General features: G+C 41.6%; 1 protein-coding gene across 4 annotated transcripts in view; it reads left to right on the top strand.

Moving 5' to 3' along the window:
• Positions 1–13,723, top strand: part of MTDH (metadherin) — an 83,082-nt gene extending 69,359 nt beyond the window's left edge. For all 4 annotated transcript variants that reach the window (XM_081070827.1, XM_081070830.1, XM_081070828.1 and 1 more), the window contains 4 exons: positions 2,876–2,983; positions 7,233–7,373; positions 9,803–9,959; positions 10,617–13,723. In XM_081070827.1, coding sequence (XP_080926953.1) covers positions 2,876–2,983; positions 7,233–7,373; positions 9,803–9,959; positions 10,617–10,687 — 477 coding nt within the window. In that variant the 3' untranslated portion in view covers positions 10,688–13,723. The remainder of the gene's footprint in view (positions 1–2,875; positions 2,984–7,232; positions 7,374–9,802; positions 9,960–10,616) is intronic.
• The last annotated feature ends 10,658 nt before the right edge of the window (positions 13,724–24,381 follow it).

The following is a 24,381-nucleotide window of genomic DNA, read 5'->3' as shown; positions in this document are numbered from 1 at the left end:
TTAAAAATAGTAACAAGAAAATATTTTTTTTTAGAGTAAGTTTGGATAGGAGTGGAGGGGAGGTAGTGGACAATAGCGAACTGTGGTATCAAGAAGGGTTTTGTTGGACATTTTTTGTATTTTAATGGTAGGAGAGATTTTAGTGCAGGGATTGGCAAACTTTTTATTAAAGGGCCATGCAGTAGTGCAATAGCCACAGACAATATGGAAGTGAACTTTATCTATAAAAACTGCCATTGGGCCCAATCTGTCGTTTGTCTACCCCTGCTTTAACATTTCTGTGGACAAAAAGGGAAAGGATCTAGAATAAAGTAAAAGTTAAATGATATTTGAATAATAGCGTGTCAGATCCTGGCAGGAGGTCAGGGGTGCACTTTAGGCACAAGTAAATTGTGCGTTGGCTTTTAATTGGATGTAGTACTTCTTATCTTCGGAAACCAGAGAAAGAAAGAGGTCCTGATGGGATTTATTACTAAGAATGTAAATAAATTGGTGGGGGAAAGGGCAGTCACTTAACAGGTAAAATGAAAGTCTGAGAAGAAAAGAAAAAAATGAGTTTTAGATTGATCTACAAAAGCTTCCTAGAGTTGCCAGGAGCTAGAGGAAAGAGGGATGAATGTGCAGAGCACAGAGGGTTTTTAGGGCAGTGAAAGTACTCTGTATGACACTATAACGGTGGATACCTGTCACTATACATTTGTTCAAACCCATATAATGTACAACACCAAGAGCTAACCCTAAGGTAAATTAGGGACTTTGGATGATAATGATGTGTTGTCATGCAGGGACTCAGCTCCCGCTCCCCACACAAGAACACAGGATATGGTGAGGCCAAAAAGCAACACCAACGGAGCCATAGATAGGGGAGTCACACCACTATATCTCGCTGGCGGCTGGGTTGGAGACACAGGGAGTAAACATCCGTCCAGTACCCCAGCAAAGGGGTCTTCCTGCACCCCAGTCTCTCTGGCAGCCAGGCGAGACACACAGAGTAGGAGCTGCACAATGCACAATTTGCCGTCAGCTTTTCTGCCTGCTAACCAACCCCCTAGTGTAGCCACGGCAGTTATATCAGTGGCTAATGGCTAACTGGTTACAGCTGACGGCCAACTAATCACAACTGATGGCCATCCACTACCCAAGCCAGCACCTTTCCACGTGAGGCCGAGAGCCTGGAAACTGATCTGTGGGACTCTGTCCCCACATGTCAATGTAGTTTCATCGGTTATAACAAAATACCCCTCTGGAGGGTAATGTTGATAATGGGGGATCCCATGCATGTTTGGGAGTCTACTTTTTTTTGAAAAAGCTTCCTCGTATAGTACCTTAATACACAGCAGTCATTCTGGTACTCATTATCAGAATTTAACAGTAGAACATTTCCCTCACTGCAAGGATCCCTCAGGTAGCCCTTTTTTTTTTTTATATCTACCCTCTTTCCCCTTCCATCCCCACGCCCTAGCAACCAATAATCTCTCCCATCTCTATAATTTTGTCATTTCGAGAATGTTCTATGAATAAAATTATATAATATATAACCTTTTGGTACTGTTGGGTTTTTTGTTTATTTTTTTGTTTTGTTTTTCACTGAGCATAATTCTCTAGAGATTCATCCAGATTATTACATATATCATTAGTTGGTTCTTTTTCACTTCTTATTAGTAGTCCATGATTTGGATATATTAGGTTGGTGCAAAGTAATTGCGGTTTAAAAGGTTAAAAATAATTGCAAAAACCTCAATTACTTTTGCACCAACCGAATACCTCAGTTTACAGGCATACCTAGTTTTATTGCGCGTTGCTTTATTGCGCTTCACACGTTTCCTTTTTTCACAAATTGAGGACAAGACCCTCCAACAGCAAAAAGATTACAACTCACTTTATTGCGATACTCGCTTAAGTTTGGTGGTCTGGAACTGAACCTGTAGTATCTCTGAGGTATGCCTGTATTTAACTATTCTATTGAAGGACGGACATCTGGGCTGTTTCCAGTTTGGAGCTGTAAATACTAAAGCTGCTACACACATCATGTACAAGTTTTTGTACGAACATAAGTTTTCATTTCTCTGTTATAAATGCCCAGGTGTACAATCCCTGAGTTATGTGGTAGTTGCATATTTAATATTTTAAGAAACTGCCAAACTGTTTTCCAGAGTGACTGTATCACTTTGTATTCCTACTGGCATTGCATGAGTGATCTAATTTCTCTGCCTCCTTGTCAGCTCTTGCTACTGTCATTGTTTTTTATTTTAGCCATCCTGATAGGTGTGTAATGATATTACATTGTAGTTTTAATCTGCATTTCCCTAAAGGCCAATGTTGAACGTCTTTCCATGTGCTTCTTTGCCATCTGTCTATCCTCTTTTATGAAACGTCCATCATACCTTTTGCACATTTTCTAAATGTATTTGTTTCTTTACTGTTGAATTTTAAATATTCTTTATATAGTCGAGAAACAAGTCATTTGTTGGATGTGTGATTTGCAAATATTTTATCCCACTCTGTAACTTGTCATTCTCTTAACAGGATCAAATTCAATTGTAATGCAAATAGTAATGCATTTAAACTCAAATAAAATAGAACTACCTATCTAGTGAGTTTTTAAAAAACAAGTTTGCACAGCTAATTGATGTTGTAATGAGATGAAAGATGTAAGAAAAAGTCATTGATCATAGACAATAAGAGACTGAAGTTCCATGTACTTTGTTAATTATGTAACTAGATCAGTTTTATTGTTTATTACTAATTCTTATTTAATATTTAGGAGATAAAGACTGAACCTAATGAATGAAATTATTTCATGATAGTTTTCTAAATAATGAAAACTTAACCAATTGGTTCACTTTAACATTTTTGCTGTTTTTTAAAAAATCAGGTTTCAGATGATGATAAAGAAAAGGGAGAAGGATCTCTTCCAAGTGGGAAATCTAAAAAGAAAAAGAAGAAAAAGAAGAAGCAGGGTGAAGATAACTCTCCTGCACAGGTAAACTATCAAAACAACAAACATTCATTAAGCATCTAAAATAAGTGAAAAGCATCTAAAATAAATGAAAAGAAAATATGCAGATGCTAAGAATATGTAGAGATAAAAGACACAATGTGAGATATCAAATTTACTTGAAAGTCACAGAATGTTTTAAAGATTTTCTACGTCATACTGTAATAAAAACTTTGTTGCTCTAAGAAAAAATCATATCAAACTTGTAATCCCAAAAGTAAATAAATAAAATTCTAAATTAATCATATGCATTTTGATTTATATTGTAGTGAAATGGAAAAGGAGGTATAGTACTTTACACATACAAAAATTCCCTTTTGCTAACTGAAATTTAGCACAATTAGAAAACCTTGTGCATAACAAGTAGAGTCTTTTACTTGACTCTTCGTTTGTCAGCTTCCACTTAGTATTCTTTCCTGCTTTTTTGGCTTCTAATAGAAACTTTCTATCACTCCAACATTTTCCTTTTCTTTGCCCTTTCCTACCTGGGGATAAATTTTTAGATTATAATATAGATGAAAACAAATTTTAATTTCAGACATACTAGATTACTAGAAATATACATGATTTTTGAAAGTACTATATCACCATTACATGGCAACTTATGAAAATCTTACTCCTTACTTACAATCATGTAGCTAATTGTTTCATTATTTTCCCCCTTTCTTCCACCTCGCCCTCCACTCTAGTTCAAGCCATTTTTTCTCAGTCTAGTTGTGTAGGACACAGCTCCCTGGCCCATGCTTATATTATGAGCCTTGCACTACCCCCAGCTGAGGCAGTCGGTCGCACTACCCCCAGCTGAGGCATTCGGTCACCGGTCATTGGTCAGCTGCTCACAGCAGCCCACAATTGCTGCCAGTGACTCACTGGCCACCAGCCACTACTGGCAGCTCACGCTGACTTCTGGCTGCTCACGGCAGCCCAGCTCCAGGGAGAGCTATTGTTCACAATCTTAGCTGTAGAGGGCAGAGCTCAGGGGCCCATGTGGGAATCGAACCGGTGACCTTGGCGTTAGGAGCACGGCGCTCCAACCACCTCAGCTACCGGGCCAGCCCCTCATTCCTTTAAATGTAGGAGATAGCCAAAACTTTTAGAGGCCTACATATAATTTTCCTATTTATTGTTCTATTTTGGGAAAAGTTTCTGCATGACTTCTTAAGGAAATACATGTTCAGTTTTGTTTGTTTTTTTGTCATGGTAAGCACAACCCTTCATAAATGATACAGATTCATTATCTATGCTAGTTTTTTCTCTTTAGTAGTAATTGGTGGGTATTAGGGCTAATGTGACTAATATCAGTGGATATAAAAAAAAAAAAAAAAAAAAACTGGACCAGCCCCGTGGCTCAGGTGATTGGAGTGCGGTGCTCCTGATGCCAAATTTGCCAGTTCGATTCCCACATTGGCCAGTGAGCTGCGCCCTCTACAGCTAAGATTGTGAAGAACAGCTCTCCCTGGAGCTGGGGTCTCGTGAGCAGTCGGAGGTTGGCATGAGCTGCGTGAGCTGCTGTATGCTGCCATGGGATACCGTGTGCTGCCATGAGCTGCTGGTGGCCAGCGTGAGTGGCCAGCAGCTGGCAAGAGCTGCCGTGAGCTGCTGTGAGCAGCCGACCGGCAACTGACTGCTTCAGCCGGGGGAGCGCAAGGCTCATAGTACCAGCGTGGGCCAGGGAGCTGTGTCCTACACAACTAGACTGAGAAACAGCGGCTGAACCATAGTGGGGCAGAGAGGGGAAAAAACAAACTATGTAATACGTGTGCTTTTCTTATTAGCTGAGCTAACTGATGAGAAATGTGATTAACAACTATCCTTTGTTAGTAATAACTATCTGAAATCCATTTAGCCAAACTTTTTCTGGATTTCTGTGACTTAATTATGGCCTTTACTAATACTGCTTCTCTGGCTTGTGGATTAGGTGAGTTCTTTTTGGAAGAAATTTTGCAGGACAGATGTAGTTTATAAATTTCAACTCAGTGGAAAAGTTCATTGTGAAAATTCCTTTGGTATTTTGATAGTCCTTATTTTTAAAATGTTTGATCTGTTTTTAAAAATACAATGAATTATGGGGCTGGCTTGGTGGCTCAGGCGGTTGGAGCTCCATGCTCCTAACTCTGAAGGCTGCCGGTTCAATTCCCACATGGGCCAGTGGGCTCTCAACCACAAGATTGCTGGTTTAACTCCTCGAGTCCCACAAGGGATGGTGGGCTCCACCTACTGCAACTAAGATTGAACACAGCACCTTGAACTGAGCTGCCACTGAGCTCCCGGATAGCTCAGTTGGTTGGAGTGCATCCTCTCAACCACAAGGTTGCTGGTTTGACTCCCGTAAGGGATGGTACGCAGCGCCCCCTGCAACTAGAAATGGCAACTGGACCTGGAGCTGAGCTGCACCCTCCACAACTAAGACTGAAAGGACAACAACTTGAAGCTGAACGGCACCCTCCACAACTAAGATTGAAAGGACAACTTGACTTGGAAAAAAGGCCTGGAAGTCCACACTGTTCCCCAATAAAGTCCTGTTCCCATTCCCCAATAAAATCTTAAAAATAAAAAAATTTAAAAATACAATGAATTAGATACAGACTTTAGAGTCTTATCTATTTTCGTATTTCAGGTCTGCCATTTACGAATTGTTTTTTGTTTGTTTTACTTTGCCCAAGTTCCTTACCTACTACATAGGTTGCTTTGGTATTTTTTCTTTTTAAGATTTTTTATTGGGGAAGGGGAACAGGACTTTATTGGGGAACAGTGTGTGCTTCCAGGATTTTTTCCAAGTCAAGTTGTTGTCCTTTCAATCGCAGTTGTGGAGGGCGCAGCTCAGTTGCAGATCCAGTTGCCATTGTTAGTTGCAGGGGGTGCAGCCCACCATCCCTTAGAAGGAGTCAAACCGGCAACCATGTGGTTGAGAGGATGCGCTCCAACCAACTGAGCCATCCGGGAGCTCAGCGGCAGCTTGTCAAGGTGCCGTGTTCAATCTTAGTTGCAGGGGGCGCTGCCCACCATCCCTTGAGGGACTCGAGGAATTGAACTGGCAACCTTGTGATTGAGAGCCCACGCTCCAACCAACTGAGCCATCCGGAAGGCAGCTCAAGGTGCCGTGTTCAATTTTAGTTGCAGGGGGCGGAGCCCACCATCCATCCCTTGAGGGAGTCGAACCGGCAACCTTGTGGTTGAAAGCCTACTGGTCCATGTGGGAATCGAACCGGCAGCCTTCAGCGTTAGGAGCACGGAGCTCCAACCACCTGAGCCACTGGGCCAACCTGGTTGCTCTGGTATTAAATGAGATACCTGTGAGGTTCTTTCTGAGGTATATAGCACGTGGTATCGTATCCATAAACGATTACATTTTTGAATTTGTTCGTTTTTCAGTAAAGTTGTTTTTAGTTGTTGAAATGTATTTGGTGGGGGTTTTTACTATTAGAGTTCAGCTTAGCATGGAACTAACTTTTATGTCTTTTCTTTGTACAGACTGCAAATCTTATATACATACTTCCAAACCTAGTTGCTTAAGATCGCATCAAAATTTTGAATTACTGTCTAAACCCACTATCATCCTGAACAAATTTTGTAGAATATCAGTGTTGGAAGGAAACTTTCAAGATCATCTTAGCCAGTTTTATTAATAAAAAGAATGGCCACTTATATGTATGAGTTTGCTAAAGAACAATACAATTCACAGTGATGGCCCTATTTAATATATTCTAGTTCGTACTTTACTTATTTCACATACCTAAGCATGTAGTGTGCTTCAGAATTATTTTGTTGAAACTTTTTAAAGTCTGAAGGCCTAAGAGTAGACCTGTTTAAAGCTTGGATAGGACCTTAAAAATTATCTAGGTAAATTTTACTTTCTAAAGTCTAAAGTTTAAGTATCAACTAATTCAACCAGTTAAATATCAACTAGGAAAAATACGAGTTTACTTTATTCTATTTGAGTTGGTTTAGAAAATTAGTGTGATTCCCATTTTGGGATGTGAATGTATTGCTTTTTAATTTACTATTGATTTAAACCAATCCCTGCAGAAAACAAGGATGATGAATGTATGTTCCAAATGTACCTACGTATTTTGAATCTTTGAATAATTATTATGTTCTTTTAAGCTATTTGAACAGTTTCTGAAATAAAATTATTTTTTTAATATATTCTGGATATTAGTACAACAAACCAAATAGATTTTAATTAGTAAAAATGGGTGATTTATATCATCTAATAGACTACTTTTCTCTGTAGGACCCAGAAGAATTAGAAAAAGAGATTAGAGAAGAGCTTCCAGTGAATACCTCTAAAGTCCGTCCAAAACAGGAAAAAGCTTTTTCTTTGAAAACCATAAGCACTAGTGATCCAGCTGAAGCACTCGTCAAAAATAACCAGGTAACATTTTGATATTTAAGGAATAAAATTTTGATGACTTGAGATTTGTATCATATTGTATCATATTCATTAATATTTTATTGAAGTACCGTGCTAAGCATTTAAAATAATCAAAATAATTTAGTCCTCACAACAACCCCACAAAAAAGGTAAGGATCCATTATATAAAATAAGTTAGAGGAGTTGAATAAACTTGTCCAAAGTCCCATAACAGCAAAACCAGAGCTGCTAGACTATATTTTGTCCTGTTAAATATCTAGCGTACAAGGGATTGATAGAGAAAATGTAACTGATTTCATTTTCCCCAAAGCATACACATAATCTGACTATGGTCTAACCTCTGAAAATACAACATTTGTTTAAATGTGAAATACATATGTGCTTTCTGTGGAAACTTTTGATGTGTCTGAAGGCACCATTTTACAAAAGGTCTAGGCCAGTGACATAAAGACCATAGCTCTTTAAACTCTGATTTCTGTTTAGGTGAATTACATCATATTGAAATATATTAAGTTCTACTAGAGTTGCATCGTTCATTTATTTACTCATTCAAAAAAAATGTATTGGGAACCTACTACATGCTACACACTATTTTAGATTTGGGGATACATCAGAGAACAAAGCAGACAAAAAATATCTGTGCCTTTGTGGAACTTGCATATATGTAATAAAACAGTTTTAGGCAAGAACCTGAATTACCACTAAGAGAAAGAATTTGTAACAGTCTAGTACTAAAACAAAATCTTAACCTTTCTTTCATTTTGAATTTGATGCTTTTATTTCCCTAAACATATTTTAAGGTAAAAGGATGCAATCCCAATATGTCCATATGTTTAATAGCAGGACTACAAAGGGTCATTTGACGTTTTGATGTTTTGCTTAAGTTATTTTCAGAAGCCATCTTGTAAAGAATATTTGAGTCCTTTTGTGATTTAACATACATAAGTGAGAAAACAGTGTGGGGGGAAAGGAGATTAAAAATAAGTAACAAGGGGCCGGCCTGGTGGTCGGAGTGCCGTGCTCCTAACGCCGAGGACAGCTGTTTGATTCCCATGTGGGCCAGTGAGCTGCGCCCTCTACAGCTAAGATTGTGAACAACAGCTCTGGCTGGAGCTGGGCTGCCATAAGGTGCCGTGGGCTACCGTGTGCTGCCATGAGTGGCCTGCGGCCAGCATGAGTGGCTGGCAGCTGGCGAGAGCTGCTGAGTGGCCAACCGCCGACCGACTGCCTTAGCCGGGGTGGAGCGCAAGTCTCATAATACCAGCATGGGCCAGGGAGCTGTGACCTACACAACTAGACTGAGAAACAATGGTTTGAACCGGAGTGCGGCGGGGAGGCAGAAGAAGGGGAAAAAAATAAAGTGATTTCCCTTTAAAAAAAAGAAAAAAAGTGATAAAACTAGGGTATGAAATAAATACAGGAAACATTAAGAAAGCTAAACTGAATAACAGAAATTCTTTTCAAATACCTGAAGTAGGAAGAAACAATCCTAGTAGTTACCTGGCTCACATAGCTTCTTCCTTTTGTTTCCTTTCCCATTGTGCTTTCTTGAAGCTACGAAGCCTGGAAGAACAAGGGGCAAGAGAAACATTACTTACCCTTGTTTCTGTATTCAAAATAATGATCACAGGTAAAGCTAAAGGGTGAAATGATCTCCTACTCATCGATTAAAGCCTCAAGGCACTCCAAATATTGGAGAATCTATTATTACCTGCTTCTAACTATTAATTAACAGACCTCAGTGAGGCATATCAGTTCGATTACCTGCTTTCTGCTCCCATTTGAAAGGAGAAGCAAAGTTCACAAATGTAGGCCCTAACCACCAGACTGGATAAAACTAAAGATTTGGGCCTGAGTTTAATAGTTGCTTTAACTAGCAAAACTAGTAGCCATAGTCAGCTTTTGTCCCCTTGGGTACAAAAAAGGCCATCTGTTCCCTTGGGTTGGAAACTGAAGCTATTGCTGCTGCTGTTTGAGATATCCCTACCTCTTGAAAAGGAGAAAAGGAGGTATCACCTACTAATAGTTCTGAAATTAGCTATTTTCTTTTTGTCTTTCACATGAAAAGGTTTTGAGGAGTTGAGAGTTGGTGAGAAGTGGACAGAAACATTAAATTGCTAACAAATATAAAATCGTGCAATTTATAATGAAAAAGAAAAATATAAATGTTAATGAAAATGGAATTATTTACTCCTACTTGAGATTCAGTCATCTTAAATCTTCATCTATCTTTATCCCAACTTATATTTGTGTATATTTTAGATAAAGATTTATTTAGTTATGTCACTAGAGGGCATGCATGAGTTGTAGTCCTTCTTCTGGAAAGCAGCTTAGTATTTACTTGCTGCTATACAGCCTCTTGGTATTACTATGATACTTAATTTTATTGGAAATTTTTTACAAAAATCTATCATTTTATTCCAAAATAGCCTATCAAATCTCTTCCACCTGCTGTTCCTACCGAGCCATCTGTTATTTTATCAAAAAGTGATTCTGACAAGAGCTCTTCCCAAGTGCCACCAATGCTACAAGAGTCAGATAAATCCAAGTCAAATACTAAGCAAAATAGTGTGCCTCCTTCACAGAGTAAGTAATCTCATCTTTGGTTTTTTTTGTGTGTTCTCTGTACTGTTTATAAATATTAGTATCTTAGACGTCTAATGGATTAATAGAGCAGCCTGTTCTTCCTTTGCAAATTCTCAATTCTTTGGAACCTTGTGGACCTCAGTTTTGGGGACCAAGGAGCTGAAATCACTCCAGGCAAGAATAGGCAGCCAAGGACCTACACAGAGGACTACTTGGTACCTGCCCTGGTCCTCCTGGTCCCTCCCTCTTCTGTGCACATGTTCTTGAAACTACAGATTGGTCTGTGCCTTTTTTCCCCCTCCTTTTCTCCCTCAGCTACCCTAAGTGTCCATTTTAACCCACTTTTATGTTTATTACTTAGATAGAGCCATATTAAATGATGGTTTTCTATCATAGGTCAAAACTAGTGATATGTTATCCATATGGTTCATATAGGTAAACGAAAGAATACATTGGGATTGAAGGAAAAAGAGGAAGGAAGACATGGAATAACCTAAAAAACATGTAATTAGAACTTAAAAACTTAAACATAAAATTTGAGGCATTCTTAGTAGATTTCAAAGCATGTTTTCATTGATACTACTTTTATATGTTTGAAATGTAACAGTATTTTACCATCCTAACTTTTTTCTCTCTTCTTTTTCTTTTCTCTTTCAGCCAAGTCTGAAACTAGCTGGGAATCTCCCAAACAAATAAAAAAGAAGAAAAAAGCCAGACGGGAAACGTGAATTTTCTTTTCCTGAATTGGACATGTGTTTGCAAACACTGTCTTGAAGATTATGCTGTTTATGCAATAATTTGTGAACATGTACAGAGTTTTATATAAATTTAAACCAATTTTTAAAACAAAACTGTGAACACAACCACCATAAAAATGGAATCAAAGGAAAGTTAATTTATGAAATTAAGAGTTCAGCAGAATATACTACAGTGATGGAAGACACTTGGGAAGAGTCTTTTCAATTTAACGAAAATGATCTTAATTTAAGAATATTATCCTGGTTTTACAACAGTGCCCTGTTTACAACAGATTGTGCCCTATCTCATCTGCAGCTGAGGAATAAAGGATTCTGATTGAGAGAGAATGTTGCCTACTACATAGTAGGCAGCTTCTTGGATCTTATGCACAGAACTTACACCATTTGAATCTGTTTTATGCTTAAGTCAAAGTGCTTTGATCAAATGCATAATAGGCCATATCTTTACATATTTGTTGGTAGCAGTTTGTATTAAAGGAATCACAAGTGCAAATAAAAAGTCATTTATCATTTGTTTAACTAAACTGTCATGGTTTAGTTTACAATTTTTAAAAAGTTCTTTATTAAAACATTGAAAATGTAGTTGACACTTATGGCTTTTGAAGTTATTTTTGATAGTCTTACATTACTTGAATTGTTCAAAGTACAGTATATTTTAAATTAAGAAAGGTAAGCTGTATGTATTTGTTTTATGTTTTTAAGGATCAGACTCACAAATGATGTTCTCGTTTATGATTTGAAAACTTTCAGGCAAAATGCAACTTACATTTTTTTCTTCCCCTAGCGATTACTTTTTTCCAGCGTCAGCTCTTCTTTGTTACTATTACTTTCTTTGACTTTAAAAATGAAATCTTTCACAAACTATTATACAGACAGAAGTTTGAGTATATGATGGAGAATAAAAAACTAGTCAGACAGCTTTAATTGACATTGTCAAGACTTCCAGTTATCAGGAATACATTTTTTTACTGCCTTAACCTGTAGTGCGTAGAATATGCATCAATTTCTTGAAGGGGATTCGTGTTTTTATAAGAATTTTCATGTAATTATTGCAATCATGGTCAAATAAGGAACGTTTCCTGCTTGAAACTATATTGATTTAAATGTGTGAGATGTTTCACCATTTTCAGGCACTGTGTAACTATTGTAATAAACTGGCAGGTATCTTTGTAACTATAAATAGTGCATGCTCAGCCATGTACACTGTAAATAGCCTTTACCAAACGTGTTTGACAAGGACCATAATTATCATTTAGTGAATTGTGATGAAGAAAAAAAGCCATGATTTATTTGATGTGATTGGCTTAATTGTTTTTATGTGGCGCCAAGAATGAACCTGTTTAGCTGTCACCAATGGTACTGATCTATCCATCCAACATTGTCTTTATTATATTTGATTGTGGTTTGATAGTATTGCATTGTCATACTAGGAAAGCTAAAGGAACAAAATGGTTTTAGTTTTGCTGAAGACTGGCCTTATTAATGGACAGCTTTCCTAACAAGCGATTAACTTTTTATCAGGTGGTAACATGTTTCAGGAACATAGCAGTATGTTTACATGTTAGAAGTTTTGTTTAATTCTATAATATTTCTAAATTGATTTGTTTAAATAAATTCAGCAAATGGATAGCATTGTTTTTATTTGCTTCAATATCGGGGTAAATATGCTAAAGTGCCAGGAATGGATTTCTTCAATGACTTACTCTGTTAGCTTTACATAGATGTTTCCTAGAAAGATCCAAGGATTTGCTAAGTTGCCAGCACTTTGTAAAGTTATGACAAAGAAGAATTCATAGGGAGTCTGTAATTTTTGGATGTGCCAAAAGATTTGTGCTCAAAAAATTTAATTGAACTCTCTCAACTCTACCTCACCCTTTCTTTATCTTAGAGTTTTGTTGGCAGTGTCAAGTGTTGGACTTTATTTCTCCAGCTTATATTCTCCAGCTTAGTATCTCCCATTCATCCACCTACACCAGGTATTAGAGACACTGTCTTTTAAGAAGAGATGAAGTTTGCAGATGGAGAAGTGCATTGCTAAATTGGGGTGGATTCAGTATGGATACCTCTGTTCCTTCTCTCTGGCTCAAGAACTAGAACATGGACTTTAGATTTTATGAGAGGATAGCTCTGAGTGATAAAACGAATGTTTATTCTCTTTCACTTGCATGAGATACAAACTCTTGCACAATTAAAGTATTGTTGTTCATTGCTCTTTACCTGTCCCGGAAGGTCTTTGTGTGACATGAAAGCAGTTTCTGGAATCTGAACACAAACTGTTCCCCATCGTCAACTCAGAAGGCACTAAAATCAAGGTAGTGATTCAGGGAGGAGAGAGAGGATCCTATCGTCCTCTGGAGGCTTGGATTAGATGCCCCCCAAACTGTTAGTAGGGAAATAACTGATCCCTTTAGGCTCCATCAGGCCTGGATGGGAACCTTGTTCTGATTAGCAAATAAGACTCCTAGAGAAACTACTTAAAATCACCCTAGGCCCTCCTGTCTCCACAAACAAGTATTTATGAAAATTCTGTAACAGGGAGTAGTGGTTTTAAGATTTCCCCAGACAGAAATCCTACCTATCTATACTCTGGATTGAGCAAAACAGTAGTTGAGAGAGTCCAAAAAAAAGTACTGAAATAAAATGTCAATGTAACTTACCATGTTTACTTCATGCATGCATTTTGTTGGGAGCAGTGGAAATTCATCCGAATCTAATGGTATTATTTCATAGGCTAATCTGCTTTGTATTTGGGTTAGATATTGAGGGCAATATTTAACTACAGAGTTTAGTTTTTCTTAATTAAAAACTGTCCTCTATTAATCTAGTGTGGAATATCTTTCAATATTTAGAATTTAGGTTTAAGATGTCTAATAGATGTCTTAAGTCTTTCCTGTAAACTCATTGCACAAACTGGAATTACTTTCCAAAAGACTTAGGGAATGCAAATATGTTATTTGTAAAATGCATTGAGTATTGTAAATAAAAGAAAACATTTTTGTTTTGTTTAAATTGCTTGTTATAGTTCTCTTATGGGAAAGGACTTCTGTCATTTTGCATCCTAAGGTAGTCTAAAGTCAATTTCTTTTTGATGTTCTTGATGTTTCTTTCTAAAACCATAGGTGCACTTGCAGGCTTTACCAGTGGGAAGTCAAATACTTGGAGTTAAGTACCTCTTAGAAAGCCCCTGTTTGTGAAACACAATGTTCTCTGGGAAACAGTTCCCATCTCACATCATGTTAGCAGTACATGTAACTGCCACCAGGTGCATTACCCCAATTGTATTAACCTTTTAGGTTAAGGAAACTAGACTCAAATTTGGCGTGATGTATTAGTTTGTCTATGTCCCCAGACAATAGCAACTTAAACAAGATAGAAGTTTATTTCTCTCACATGTAAAAGTCTGGGATGATAGTCTGCGACACTGCAGGTTCAGGATTCACGTTTCTTCTGTGTTGCTCCTACCTGTTCTCAGCACACGGCTTTCATGTCATGGCTACAGATAGCTGCACCAGCTAGAAATGTCCTATCAGCATTTCTGCCTCCTTCCTTTAAGAACACTTCTTACTAGTTACACCACATACATAGGCGTATCAACCCAAACTTAATCACTTGATCCCTAGCTACAAGGAGGGATGGGAAATAAGCTTTATTATAGGCTATCATGGGCCAAATTAACATTTCAGGATTCATTACTGAAGAAGCGGCAGAGAATTAATTGGATATCAGGCACCGCTATTGGCTGTCACAGGGCTGACATACGTTGTGTATCCTGCACCGAAGCATTTTTAAGGTCCGGTTTTAGCTTTTCCAACTGAGCAGAAATTTTGAAATCTCTTGGATGCTCAGAGTAGCATCTAATAAGGTTCCTATTTCTATGTAATAGATTCTGGAAGAAATTTCTGCCACTCTGACCTCTAAATTTCAGAAACTAGCTGAAAGAAACAGTAGCCTGGTATCACACCTATACGCTGTATAGGTTATAACAAGTTTCAATAGAAGAATCGCCCTGATGTATAATCTTTAAAAAAAATAAGGCATCACTACTATTCTATATAACAGGAGAATTATTTCTACCCCCTAGCATTAAGACAGGTGTATGTTGTGCCTTGTAAGGTGTTTGCTAACTAATAATAGTTACAGTGCTGAGGTTTATAATAGACTAATTTGAAGAAAAATTGAAGCAGATTCAAGGTCATCCCATGATAATGGCATTCTTATTTGTGTATGTGTGCTTTTTAAATTTATTATATCAAAGCATTCAAAATGGATATATGTAACGTACATAAATTATAACATAATAAAATGAATACCTTTGAAACCACCATTCTGCTTAAGAAATAGAACATTACCAGTAGGGAGATATTGGGGATGAGCTTGACCATTGTTGTTTGGTAACAGGATCAAGGGTGGAAAGGCATGGATGAAAATAGCTGCTCTCAAATGCTCCAAGTTGGCACAGGTTCTTTTTGGTGCTAGAACTGGCTAAGGGTCTCAGGTGACATCTACCTTCATCTCAGGAAGGCGTCAGGCAGCCCCATTGGCGTTCCTTCCGCAAGTCATTATACTGATGTGTTGGGAAACATGTTAGGAACAATGACTGACTATGAATGGTACCCCCGGAGTTGTGTAGAGGACACAACATGGCAGTCTTTCCTTGAAAATGGATAGCAAGGCCCAAGAGAGGAGCAGCCCGCTGCTCCCTCCCCCAGGATTTAGAGAAGCAGCAAATGCTCCCTTGGAGGGTTCCTTCTGAAGTTTGTTGAGGGGCTACAGACTTCTGAAAAAACACCACAAGGGGATTTACGGCAAAACAGCAAGAGCTGTTAGTAATTTAGTAATTATGAATGATTTCTTCTAAACTGCCTGTCACGCAGGGTGTCATGGAGGGTCACTGCTCCTGCTCCCCACATAAGAACGTAGGACACGGTGAGGCCAAAAAGGAACACCCACGGAGCCATAGGTAGGGGAGTCATACCACTATATTCTCTCTGGCGGCTGGGTTGGAGACACAGGAAGCAGGAGCCACACAATCCGCAACCTGCCTTCCACTTCTCTGGCAACCAACCTCACTAACTGCAATCTGCCTCTCTGCAATCCGCACTCCGCGCTTGCTAGCTGTAGCCATGGCAGTTATATCAGTGGCTAATGACTAACTGGTAACAGCTGATGGCCAACTAGTCACAGTTGATGGCCATCTATTACCTGAGCCAGCATCTTTCCATGTGAGGCCGAGAGCCTGGAAACTGCACTCCTGGCTGTCCCCACACTCGACCCATCCAGGCTCTCGTCTCACAATCTACGCAGCAAGCCTATCACACAGGGTGTCAGGCAGGGTCTCTGGTCCTGCTCCCCACATAAGAACGCAGGACACGGTGAGGCCAAAAAGGAACACCCACGGAGCCATAGGTAGGGGAGTCATACCACTATATTCTCGCTGGCGGCTGGGTTGGAAAAACAGGAAACAAGAGCCACACAATTCTCAATCCTCACTGTGCCACTTGCAGGCTCAGCCACCATCTTCTTGCTAGCCCCCATTTTCCGTTAGCGTAGCCACGGCAGTTATATTAGTGGCCAATGTCTTCCTGGTTACAGCTGATAGCCTTCTAGCCACAGCTGATGGGCATCCAATCCATTTACTACCCGAGTGAGCACCTTTCTATATGAGGCCGAGAGCCTGGAAACTGCTTTCTGGGGCTCTGCCCCCACAGGGAGTCACACCACTATAGTCTTGCTGGCGGCTGGGTTGGAGACAATAGGAAGCAGGAGCCACACTATCTGCAAACTGCCGTCCACTTCTCTGCAATCTGCAACCCACACTCCGCCGTGCTAACTTCAGTCTGCGTTTGCCAGCCACCGTCTTCTTGCTAGCCCCCATTTTCTGCTAGCTTAGCCACGGCAGTTATATTAGTGGCCAATGGCTCACTGGTTACAGCTGACGGCCAACTAACCACAGCTGATGGCCATCCAATCACAGTTGATGGCCATTTACTACCCCAGTGAGCACCTTTCCATGTGAGGCCGAGAGCCTGGAAACTGCACTCCTGGCTCTGTGCCCACAAAGCGTCTTCCATGAGGAGCCCTGTGCGAGGAGCCTGGAGGTTAATGCAATATCCTGGACACAGCCAGGCTCTCTGGGCATAGCCAGGGTTTCTCATGGCACCACCAGCCCTTCTGGGCACAGCCAGACTTCCTGGGCTTCTTAGGGTACCACCAGTCTTTCTGGGCACAGCGAGACTTCCCGGGCACAGCCAGGGCTTCTCAGAGTACCACCACTTTTCTGCGCAACAGCTAGACTTCCTGGGCTTCTTAGGGTACCACCCATCTTTCTGAGCACAGCCAGAGTTCCTGGGCACAGCCAGGGTTCTCAGGGCACAGCCAGAGTTTCTCAGGGTACCACCAGTCTTTCTGGAACAAGAATGGCTCACAGCCAAGGTGCTTACACAGGAAGCAAACATCCACCTGTTCCACTGCATGGTGGCACTTCCCAAGCAAACAGTCAAGTGGTCCATCAAATCAGGGATGGAAGGCAATTCCCCATAGTCCACAGTCATTCGCCAGGGCTATGCACCGGCCCCACAACGTGTGTGTTCTCCGCAGGGTGAGGGCTCCAAGTCCTCCCCAACCTGCGGGTGAAGGCCTCAGCAAGCACTTCCCAGGGCACTCCCACAGGGCCGCAATGACCTTTGCTTTCTCCGGCCTATGCTGGTCAGAGAACCAGCCTATGCTGGTCAGAGAACTCTCCATGTCTTCCCACCCCTCCACAGGGGTCCAGCTCTCTGGCAGCAGCTCCTCCTGGTCTTCCTGAGATTGAGTGTTTGTCATGCAGGGTGTCATGCGGGGTCTCTGGTCTCGTTCCCCACATAAGAACGCAGGACATGGTGAGGCCAAAAAGGAACACCCAAGGAGCCATAGGTAGGGGAGTCATAGCACTATATTGTGGCTGGCGGCTGGGTTGGAGCCACATGATCCGCAACCCACTGTCTGCTTCTCTGCCAACCAACCTCACTTGCTAACTGCAATCCGCCTCTGCAATCCGCAATCCACACTCCGCACTTGCTAGCTTAGCCACGGCAGTTATATCAGTGGCTAATGGCTAACCGGTAACAGCTGATGGCCAACGAGTCACAGGAGATGACCATCTACTACCCGAGCCAGCACTTTTGCACGTGAGGCCCAGAGCCTGAAAACAGCACTCCTGGCTCTGTCCCCACACTGCCTGTAATAATTAAAAATATCACGGGATTACCTGGAAAAATTGTAGTTATTCCCATTTCTTAAAATATTGAAAAGACCACAATAATGAAAGATTGAAGAAAACCTGCCTTAGCACTGGAACTAGGCAAGGAGGTATTTCTGTTTGACAAATAAAATTCAGTAATTTATCAAAAAAATAAAACACTGACCGAAGATGCAAGTGTCAGCCGATACCGGATATCTATTAACATATTTCATTTTATCACAGAATTAAAGCAGAAAATGTTAAGATGATGGCACTAAATCTATTTTTGAGATTTGGACCTCTGGTATAATTTAAATTAATAAGTGCAATTTAGCTTAGGACTTTTTGAAAGCTTTCTTTTCTTTGCCTCTTACTGATTCTGCTTCCTACACATTTACTGTGCAGTTTCAGTGTTTCTATTTACTGTGGCCCAGGGCTGGCCCTGTGACTTGGGAGAGGTTTTGCACCTGTAAGGGATGCACTCTCCTGAAATCTACATAACATATGCAAAGGTCGTGATAACCAGCTTTACCGCGCCTTCCCCCTCCCCCAACTACAGGAAAACAAAACTTGAGACCAAAGACTCAACCCAGTAGTTTGCAGTGATTTCCAGCAGACTCAGCCCAACCAACCCTCCACTTTCTTTAATAAATCTATATTTCTATCTCACTCCTGAATTCTTTCACAGCCCGTGGGTGAGCAGACACAACAGAAAAGGTATGTGATTGTGACATTGCTGAAGACGTATTTTATCAAATCCAATAATCTTCCAAATTCAGATTTAAAAATAGGTGAAATACTAAAGTTATCCTGATTAAAATCAGAGCAAGGCAGGGTTACCTGCTAGCCAACATTGTCTTAGAGATGTGTTGGGAAAATTTCCTGGGACCAAGAGACCAAAGAAAGGCTGACAACTTCCATCAATTATACCAAGAGTTTATTGAGAGAACTTAACATGCGAGACGCGTGGCAGGCATTGAAGAGTATATCGGACAAGGCTGGATGGATGGGGATTCTGGGGCGTGAGTCACCCCAGATATGGGGAAAATGCCTTACATGCTTGTGCGGGGCAGAGCAAGGACCTGTTCTAGTAGGAACCAGCACTGCTGGAGCATAAGGGAGGGGTCTGTCAGTCAGTCTCTGAGGGGATTTATTGGAAGCAATCTCTGTCTGGCCGAGATCTATCTTGACGGTCAGGCATTGGTCACCTCATGGAACAGTCTCTCCTCCACAAGTGGTATTAGAAGGTACGAAAATTTTAAAGTTAGCTATAACATCAGAAAGGAAGAGAGGAATTCTTTTTTTTCCTGATTATATACCTAGAAAAACCAAGGTAAAAATCTACCAGCATTAGGAAGAGAATATACTACAGTGGCAGATATACAAAAAACAATAGAATTTTCTGTACTAGAATAATCACCTAGAAAAAGAAATGGGGGGGGGAAAATTCCAATTACATCACAGATAAAACTATCACACCAAATAAATTTTTCAAGAAAGACTCAAGACCAAATGAAAACTACAAGGTCTTACTGAAAGACAAAACAATCTGAAAAATGAAAAGCTATATCATTCTTTATTGGGAAAACAAAAATGCCAGCCTTTCCAAAATTAATATATAAATTGAATTCAGTTTCAATTAGAATGCAGTAGATTTTTTTAAGTACCTCAAAGATTATGGAAATAAATTATTTGAAAAAGATCAAATAAGAAAAAGTAGTGGGCAGCAGCAGGAGAAGGGCAGGAGACTAGCCTTATGAATACCAGGTATCAGAATAAAACATAAAATGGCTTTGTATCTATCAGGTTTCTTAGTTGTCAAACCCAGAATCCCTTTTGGTTAGTTGAAGGTCGTGGATGGAAAAAGGGCCACATGTTAAACCTGACAAGCTCAGGAGACTGTAAATAACCACATAGGATGGTGTGAGCAAAAAAATTCCTAACTAAGTTTGGCCATGGCAAAGAAGTCACATCCTTGGCCTGTAGCTTCCTTGACAACCATCAGTCTTTACCTTACGTGAGTCAGTCTGTCATCTTTTTGCATCTAAGATAACATATCCTTGGAATGTCAGAGTAATCCTTTTTTCCAGATCCCCCAGGGGGCACAACCCACCACTAGAGCCGGAAATTACAAAATCCCTCATTGTTATCTTGTTCCCCAAATACCATCTCTATGTGCTGTAAAATGCTATTAACTATCCTGTACCCACCAATGTAAAAGAAGTGTATGTCTCTCCATTTTGCTTTTTATCCAGTTCCAGAGATTTCCCTGCTTTGCTTTCTCCTACCCCCTTAATCTACAACCAATGGATTTCATGTAATCTTACTCCTTTGATTCTAATGTATAAAATAAGTTGCAAAATGACCATTTTCGGGAGCATTTTCTCAATCCATAGAGACTTTGCTTCCCAGCAATTGTCATCAGTTTGGCTCAGATAAACTCTTATAAGCTTTCTCTCAGGCTGGATATTTTTTCGCTGACAAGCTAAAAAATATCTGGAGGCACCAGAGATCTAGGCCCTTACCCTCCCAGGAATAGCCCATAGCCACATTCAGAGGCTGCTCTAGCAAAACCCATCAATACACCAGTTCCTGTGAGAAGGACCAAATTCCTGCACTCCACCGCTGGGGACCCCTCCCCCATGAATCCACAGCTGGTTCTGCTCAGGCCTCCTCTTACCACGCCTCTTCCTTAATGTTGGCAGAGGCGTCATATCCATGTCTGTCAGCAGGGATACCGGACATTGAATTTTGGTTATGTGGGGAACTTCAAACATAAAGGATATTCAAAATCCATTTGTTGAGCAGCTGAAACCTGATTAACCTCCACTACACCAATGTTGTAAGCTCACATGAAATTCAATTTTTTTAAAGATTTTTATTGCGGAAGGCGAACAGGACTTTATTGGGGAACAGTGTGTACTTCCAGGACTTTTTCCAAGTCAAGTTGTTGTCCTTTCAATCTTACTTGTGGAGGGCGCAGCTCAGCTCCAGGTCCAGTTGCCGTTGTTAGTTGCAGGGGCCACAGCCCACCATCCCTTGGATGGTGGCGGGAGTCGAACTGGCAACATTGTGGTTGAGAGAACGCACTCCAACCAACTGAGCCATCTGGCCACCTGGGAGCTGAACAGCAGCTCATTGACTTGATTCTAGTTGTGGAGGGCGCGCTGGCCCATGTGGAAATCGAACCGGCAGCCCCGTTGTCCAGAGCTTGCGCTTTAGCCAACTGAGCCACCCGCTCGCCCCTAGAATAAGGTTTTAATCAAACAAAGGTAACATTCCTTGGCCTCAGTTATGTTTCTGTTCTGGACTCATGAAAACAGAACAGCCTCACAGATGGCATCCCCTGGAAACCAGACCGAACACTGGCATGACTGACACCAGAACCTGAAGCCAGATCAATTGCCCGTACCCCCGACCAATCAGTGGAGCCCACGACCCCAGCTCCCATAGTGACCATGATTAATGATTTTTCCCTTATATAATAACTTAGCCACTAGAGGCCATCTGGGAGCCAGTTTTTGAGAGCACTAGCTCACCTGTGTCTCTTGGCTTGGCGCCAACTCCTTACATAAACCTTTACTTTCTTTGCCGTAATCACTTGTTCATGTTTTCTTTGGCTTGGATATGTGCAGGCAAGTGGATGCATTGTATTTGCGGCAACACTCTAAGCTCAAATATGGAGCAACCCTACTCCCTTCACTGGGCTTTAATGCAAAGCCAGAGCAATGGGAAGTATTTTTAAGACATTAAGTGGCAGATGGGACATTACAGTTAAAGTAACAGTTCAAGAAGACACTGACGCTGATGAGATACTGAGGGCATCTTTGACTCCAAACAATTTTGCTGCTAAGTGCTGACGACGGACCTCCAGCCCTCTACAGTTGCCTCCACAGAGCAAGTTTGAAAATCTTAAGGAGGAATCTGAAACCAACACAAGATGGCAATTTGAACACAGAGCATTCTCAATCCCTAACCCACCCTCTGGTTGCCATTTTTTAAACAAGGAAGAGATAAATAAGTGGGTTCTAGGCTAGGTCCCCAAGCGGTCACCATTGGAAGCACTGAGTTGCAGAGGACATTGCCTAAAATGTGAAACTTCTTATACATTAGGCATTGCTTGTGGCATGCAGGGTGTCAGGCAGGGTCTCTCCTCCCGCTCCCCACATAACACAGGATATGGTGAGGCCAAAAAGAACACCCATGGAGCCATAGATGGGGGAGTCATACCGGTATATTCTCGCTGGCAGCACTATAGTCTCACTGGAGGCTGGATACACACTGTCCACAACCTGGGGTCTTAACTGCAATCCGCGCTTGCCAGCCACCATCTTCTTGCTAGCCCCCATTTTCTGCTAGCAAAGCCATGGCAGTTATATTAGTGGCCAATGAATCACTGGTTACAGCTGACGGCCAACTAGCCACAGCTGATGGCCATCTACTACCTGAGCCAGCACCCCTCCACGTGAGGCCGACAGCCTGGAAACTGTTCTCTGAAACTCTGTCCCCACACTCCACCCCTACAGGGTCTCGCCTCACAATCTACGCTACAAGCGTCTTCTGCGAGGGGCCCTGTGCGAGGAGCCTGGAGGTGAATGCAATATCTAGGACACAGCCAGGCTCTCTGGGCACAGCCAGGGTTTCTCAGGACACCACCAGTTCTTCTGGGCACAGCCAGACTTCCTGGGCTTCTTAGGGTACCACCAGTCTCCCTGGGCACAGCCAGGGCCTCTCAGGGCACTGCCACTCTCTCTGGGCTCAGCCAGACTTCCTGGACTCAGCCAGGGCTCTCACATATTCTCGACAGCAGCTGGTTGAGACACAAAAGCAAACATCCGCCAGTTCCACTACACGGTGGTATGTTCCCAAACAGACAGTCAAGCGGTCCATTAAATTAGGGATGGAGCCCATTCCCCATAGTCCACAGTCATTCGCCAGGGCTGTGCGTTAGCCTCACAATATGTGCCCTCTTCGCAGGGCGCAGGGCGCAGGGCTCCAAGTCCTCCCCAGCCTGGGGGTGAGGACCTCAGCAAACACTTCCCAGCCCACAGGGCCGCAAGGACCTTTGCTTTCTCATGCATATGCTGTTTGGAGAACCGCCCATGTCTTTCCAGCCCTCCATGGGGTTCCAGCTCTCCAGCTGCTGCTCCCCCTGGTCTTCCTGAGACTGAGTGTTCATACACACAAACTGCTTCACCGCCTTTCTGAGAGCTTTGGCCGGCACCGTGCCCCGCTCGCTGCGCCATTTGTCGTGCGGGGTCTCCTGCAGGGTCTCTGGTCCCACTCACCACATAAGAATTCAAGACATGGTGAGGCCAAAAAGGAACACCCAGGGAGCCAGAGATAGGGAAGTAATACCTCTACATTCTCACTAGCGGCATACGCCTCTCTGCAATCTGCTCTTGCTAGCTCAGCCACCATCTTCTTGCTAGCCCCAATTTTCTGCTAGCGTAGCCACAGCAGTTATATTAGTGGCCAATGGTTCACTGGTTACAGCGGATGGCCATCCAATCACAGTTGATGGCCATTTACTACCTGAGCCAGCACCTTAAAACATGAAGCCGAGAGCCTGGAAACTGCATTGCTTGTAATAGTGAAAGACTGAAAATAGCCCAGATATCCACCAAGAGGTGCTGGTTGAATAAATAGGTTATATGCAATGATGGAGTTCTACATAGCTATAGAAAGGAATAAGGAAACTCTATCTATTGATATCTCATGATCACCAGGATATATTATCAAATGAAAAAAGGGTGCTGCTCTTGGTACCCCTGAGCCTTCCATGCAGGTCCTTCACAATTTGATTCTAATTTACCTTTCACCTTCATGTGCTATGCTCCCCTGTACACACCCCTTCCAGATGGTTCTTGCTGCCTCTTCCACTTAGACAACCCCTCCCTGTCTCCACATAGTCAAATTCTAGGTAAGCACAACACTATAGATCTTTCTCAACTTCCTATATTCGTGCTGTCAAGCATGGAAGCCACTCGTCACTTGGGGCTACTAAGCACTGAAAATGTGGCTAGTGAAAGCAAGGCACTAAACGTATGCATATAATTCACTTGTACTGCATTGTATTTAATTTTAAAGAATCTTGGTGTGGGGACAGAGCCAGGAGTGCAGTTTCCAGGCTCTCGGCCTCACATGGAAAGGTCCTGGCTCAGGTAGTAAATGGCCATCAACTGTGATTGGATGGCCATCAGCTGTGGCTAGTTGGCCGTCAGCTGTAACCAGTGAGCCATTGGCCACTAATATAACTGCTGTGGCTACGCTAGCAGAGAATGGGGGACTAGCAAGAAGATGGTGGCTGGCAAACACGGATTACAGTTAGCACGGGGGTCGGTCAGTTGGCAGTAAAGCGGACAGCATGTCGCACGTCATGTGAATCCAGCCTCCAGGGAGACTATAGTGGTATGACTACCCTACCTATGGCTCTGTGGGTATT

The sequence above is a fragment of the Rhinolophus hipposideros genome (genome assembly GCF_964194185.1).
Source record: "Rhinolophus hipposideros genome assembly, chromosome: 13".
Taxonomy (NCBI): domain Eukaryota; kingdom Metazoa; phylum Chordata; class Mammalia; order Chiroptera; family Rhinolophidae; genus Rhinolophus; species Rhinolophus hipposideros.
Note: the sequence above shows the minus strand (reverse complement) of the source record. Positions and strands in the feature narration are given on the sequence as shown.